Source organism: Eriocheir sinensis, chromosome 64, assembly GCF_024679095.1.
Source record: "Eriocheir sinensis breed Jianghai 21 chromosome 64, ASM2467909v1, whole genome shotgun sequence".
Taxonomy (NCBI): Eukaryota; Metazoa; Arthropoda; class Malacostraca; order Decapoda; family Varunidae; genus Eriocheir; species Eriocheir sinensis.
Genome location: NC_066572.1, coordinates 515,001 through 520,000, shown reverse-complemented (window position 1 = coordinate 520,000; position 5,000 = coordinate 515,001). Strand labels below are relative to the sequence as shown.

Genomic DNA, 5,000 nt, shown 5'->3' with positions numbered 1-5,000 from the left:
ATGAAAGAGTGGAGACGCTGGTTAACTCTTGCATAAGGGTTTTGGACAGCACAGGGATGAAAGAGTGGAGATGCTGGTTAACTCTTGCATTAGGGATGAAAGAGTGAAGAGGCTGGTTAACTCTTGCAACAGGGATTTGGACAGCACAGGGATGAAAGAGTGAAGATGCTGGTTAACTCTTGCATAAGGGATTTGTACAGCACAGGAATGAAAGAGTGATGATGCTGTCCAACTCCCTTATGCAAGAGTTAACCAGCATCTCCACTCTTTCATCCCTGTGCTATCCAACTCCCTTATGCAAGAGTTAACCAGTACCTCCACTCTTTCATCCCTGTGCTGTCCAACTCCCTTATGCAAGAGTTAACCAGCATATTCACTCTTTCATCCGTGTGCTGTCCAAATTCCCTATGCAAGAGTTAACCAGCATCCCCACGCTCTCATCCCTATCCAAATCCCAAGAGTTAACCAGCACCTTCACACACCCTTTCCGCACCCATATCCACGTGCCCACACCCACATAACGTACCCACGGAGGCGCTATGGGCATCGACAAGTATCCCGGCCAACAAGGGTACCGTGGCTTGGCCGATCGTTGACAAAATTCGCTGTTTCCCAAATTCTGCGTTGTGTTGCTTAACAAGGGCGAGAGAGGTGGCGTCCTGTGGGGGGAGAGGGGGAAGGGGGGGGGGGGTTAGTGTGTGTGGGGGGAGAGGAGGGGGTGAAGAAGAAGAGGAGGAGGAGGAGGAAGAAGGGAGAGAGGAGGAAAGAAGGAAAGAGGGGAAGTGAGTGAGAGAGATAGAGAGATGGAGGAGGAAGAAAGGGAGAGAGAGAAGGAAAGAAGGGAAGGAATGGGAGAGAGAGAAGGAAAGAAGGGAAGGAATGGGAGAGAGAGAGAGATGGAGGAGGAAGAGATATATAGAAGGGAGAGAAAGAGAGAGAGGGAAGGAGGGAAGGAGAGAGAAATGGAGAGAAAAGAGAGAGGAAATATAGAGGAGAGAAAGATAGAAACGAAGAAAGAATTGGAGAGAAAAAATGAAAAGGAAGGAAGGAAAGAAGGAAGGAAGGAAGGGGAAGAGAGAAAGGATACTGCCCCCTCTTTCCTTCCCTTCCCTTCCCATCCCTTCCCTTCCCATCCCTTCCCTTCCCAACCCTTCCCTTCCCTTTCCCTTCCTTTCCTTTCCCAACCCTTCCATACCCTTCCCTTCCATACCCAATCCTTCCCTTCCCATCCCTTCCTTTCCCTTCCCTTCCCAACCCATACCATCATTTCCCTTCCCTCCCCTTCCCTTTCAAACCCTTCCCTTCCCTTCCTTTCCCTTCCCAACCCTTCCTTACCATACCATCCCCTCCCAACCCCTCCCATCCCATCCCTTCCCATCCCCTTCCCTTCCCTTCCCTTCCTCTCCTAACCCTTCCATACTCATCCCATCCTAACCCAACCCTTCCTTACCATACCATCCCCTTCCCATCCCATCCCTTCCCTTCCCTTCCCTTCCCTTCCCTTCCCTTCCCTTCACTTACCATCATAGTGAACGAGGAAGCCAGGAAAAACGTCCCCACAATCCGTACCACAAAATACACCCAGAAAGTGAGGTCCCCGTTGGCAGGGTCCTCAGGGTCCTCACACAGGGGCATACCTTCCACCTTACACTCTATGGGGCAGCTGGGGGGTAGGCTGGGGCAGGAGAGACCCGTCCATGCCCCCTGTGTAATGGAAGTGGTGGTAGCTGCGGTAGACATCGGGGCAGGAGTTTGTGGATTTTGCTTGAGTCCGCGTTGAAATTCCTCGTTTTCTTTGGGGGCTTCTCCGTTTTCTTTGACTAGTTTGTTTACATCGGTGCTTCGAGGTTGCCGACTGTTGTTTTTTTCTTTCTTTATTGTGTCTCTTCCTTGTCCTCCTTCCTCTTCCTCTTCCTCCGCTGTTCTGAGACTGTTGCCTCCTCCTCCTCCTCCTCCTCCTCCTCCTCCTCCTCCTCCTCCACCCTTCATCTCCATCTCACCACCACCATCCACCCCAACTCCACTTATCAACTTGAAGGTGTGACCGCACGTGGCGCTGGTGGAGGTGAATGGCAGTGGTGGTGAGTCAGGTGGTGATGTAAGTTGTAGTGGTGATGACGTTGTGGTGGTGGTGGTGGTGGAGGTGGTGATGGTGGTGGTGGTGATGGTGGTGTTGTTGACGGGGATGTGGCGCCAGGAGAGGAAGGAGCCTTGGAGGGTTAGCTGTTGGAGGAGGAAGAGGAGGTGGAGGAGGAAGGAAGAGGAGGAAGAGGAGGAAGAGGAGGAGGAGGAAGAAGAAGGAAGAGGAGGAGGAAGGAATGAAGGGGATGAGGGAAGGGAAGGGAAGGGAAGGAAGGCAAGGGAAGAAAGGGAAGGGAAAGGAAGGGAAGGGAAGGGAAGGAAAAGGAAGGCAAGGGAAGGGAAAGGAAGGGAAAGGAAGGGAAGGAAAGGAAAGGGAAGGGAAGGGAAGGGAAGGGAAAGGAAGGGAAGGGAAGGGAAGGGAAGGGAAGGGAAAGTAAGGAAAGGGATAGAGAGAAAGAAAGAGAAAATGGAGAGAAATTGATGGAGAGAAGGAGAGAGAGAGAGAGAGAGAGATAAGGAGGAAGAGAGGAAAGAGAGAAAGGGAGAGAAAGAAGAGGGAAGAGATTGGAGAAAAGGGAGGAGGAGGAGGAAGAAGAGGATGAAGAAAATGGAGAAAAAATAATTAATGTATTTTTATTTTTTTTATTTTTATTATTATTATTATTATTATTATTATTATTATTATTATTATTATTATTATTATTATTATTATTATTATTATTATTATTATTATTATTATTATTATCACACACACACACACACACACACACACACACACACACACACACACACACACACACACACACACACACACACACACACACACACACACACACACACGCACCTCGCTGCTGGCATTGAGTGTGTGGCAGGCGTGTCGCCCCCCCGCCCCCCCCTCGTGAAGACACATTTGAACCTCCGACACGTCTGGACACGTTGAGCGACATTCCTGGTGATAGATAGATAGATAGATAGATAGATAGAGAGAGAGAGAGAGAGAGAGAGAGAGAGAGAGAGAGAGAGAGAGAGAGATTACTTCCCAATATACTTTTAACCTTATATTACTACTACTACTACTACTACTACTACTACTACTACTACTACTACTACTACTACTACTACTACTACTACTACTACTACTACTACTATTTTCTCCTCTTTCTCCTCTTCGTCCCAATATATAACATCCCATATCTACTACTACTACTACTACTACTACTACCACAACTACAACTACTACTACTACGACCACTACGACTATCACCACGAGACTCACCACCCTTATAAACCCACAATTCCTCACCCCACACCCCCTCCTTCCCACCCCCACCCCCTCCCCTCACCCCCCTTCCACCCCCTTCCGCCTCCCAGCTCACCGTTAGCGTCAGAATATTCGACTCTGGAAAGCTCATCCTCAGCCCCTCTTCCTCTCCCACCCCAACTACCCCTGGTCCCCGGCCGTGGCAGGGAGAGCAGTACCCCCAGGTGAGTGCGTGCCCCCCCTGGTCGCATGAGAGGTTGAGGGTCACGCGGGGTCTGCTGGGGACTTGTAGGAGCAGGCAGTGTAAGGTCAAGGTCAGCACGATATTCCCCCCCAGCACGGCGCGGTACCGGTGGAAGATGTCCGCTACAAGACCTGTTGACGATAAGAGTAATTAAGCTCCTAAATTAACTAAATCCATAACTTAATTAACATATACACCTGAAATTACCTTAACCTCAGTGTCTCCTTCTTCAGTAACTCCTAAATTTACTAACTCCTTAATTAACAACGTCATTAACATCAAATTACCTTAACCTGAGTGACTCCTAAATTAACTAAATCCATAACTTAATTAACATATACACCTGAAATTATCTATACCTCAATGACTCCTTCTTCAGTAACTCCTAAATTAACTAACTCCTTAATTAACAACGTCATTAACATCAAATTACCTTCACCTGAGAGACTCCTAAATTAACTAACTCCATAACTTAATTAACATATACACCTGAAATTACCTTAACCTCAATGACTCCTTCTTCAGTAACTCCTAAATTAACTAACTCCTTAATTAACAACGTCATTAAGGTCAAATTGCCTTAACCTGAGTGACTCCTAAATTAACTAACTCCATAACTTAATTAACATATACACCTGAAATTATCTTAACCTCAATGACTCCTTCTTCAGTAACTCCTAAATTAACTAACTCCTTAATTAACAACGTCATTAACATCAAATTACCTTAACCTGAGTGACTCCTAAATTAACTAACTCCATAACTTAATTAACATATACACCTGAAATTATCTTAACATCAATGACTCCTTCTTCAGTAACTCCTAAATTAACTAACTCCTTAATTAACAACGTCATTAACATCAAATTACCTTAACCTGAGTGACTCCTAAATTAACTAACTCCATAACTTAATTAACATATACACCTGAAATTATCTTAACCTCAATGACTCCTTCTTCAGTAACTCCTAAATTAACTAACTCCTTAATTAACAACATCATTAACATCAAATTACCTTAACCTGAGTGACTCCTAAATTAACTAACTCCATAACTTAATTAACATATACACCTGAAATTATCTTAACCTCAATGACTCCTTCTTCAGTAACTCCTAAATTAACTAACTCTTCAATTAACAACGTCATTAACATCAAATTACCTTAACCTAAGTGACTCCTAAATTAACTAAATCCATAACTAATTAACATATACACCTGAAATTACCTTAACCTCAATGACTCCTTCTTCAGTAACTCCTAAATTAACTAACTCCTTAATTAACAACGTCATTAACATCAAATTGCCTTTACCTGAGTGACTCCTAAATTAACTAACTCCATAACTTAATTAACATATACACCTGAAATTATCTTAACCTCAATGACTCCTTCTTCAGTAACTCCTAAATT

The 5,000-nt window shown here is 45.0% G+C and overlaps 1 protein-coding gene across 1 annotated transcript in view; it reads right to left on the bottom strand.

Annotated features, from left to right (window-relative positions):
• The window catches only part of LOC126987105 (major facilitator superfamily domain-containing protein 6-like), a 15,190-nt gene that overhangs the window by 3,492 nt on the left and 6,698 nt on the right, over nt 1–5,000 (bottom strand). Inside the window, exons 4-7 of the mRNA XM_050843824.1 lie at nt 3,459–3,718; nt 2,927–3,031; nt 1,522–2,223; nt 527–659 (exon numbers count right to left, since the gene is read on the bottom strand). Of these exons, the coding sequence (XP_050699781.1) occupies nt 527–659; nt 1,522–2,223; nt 2,927–3,031; nt 3,459–3,718 (1,200 nt within the window). The remainder of the gene's footprint in view (nt 1–526; nt 660–1,521; nt 2,224–2,926; nt 3,032–3,458; nt 3,719–5,000) is intronic.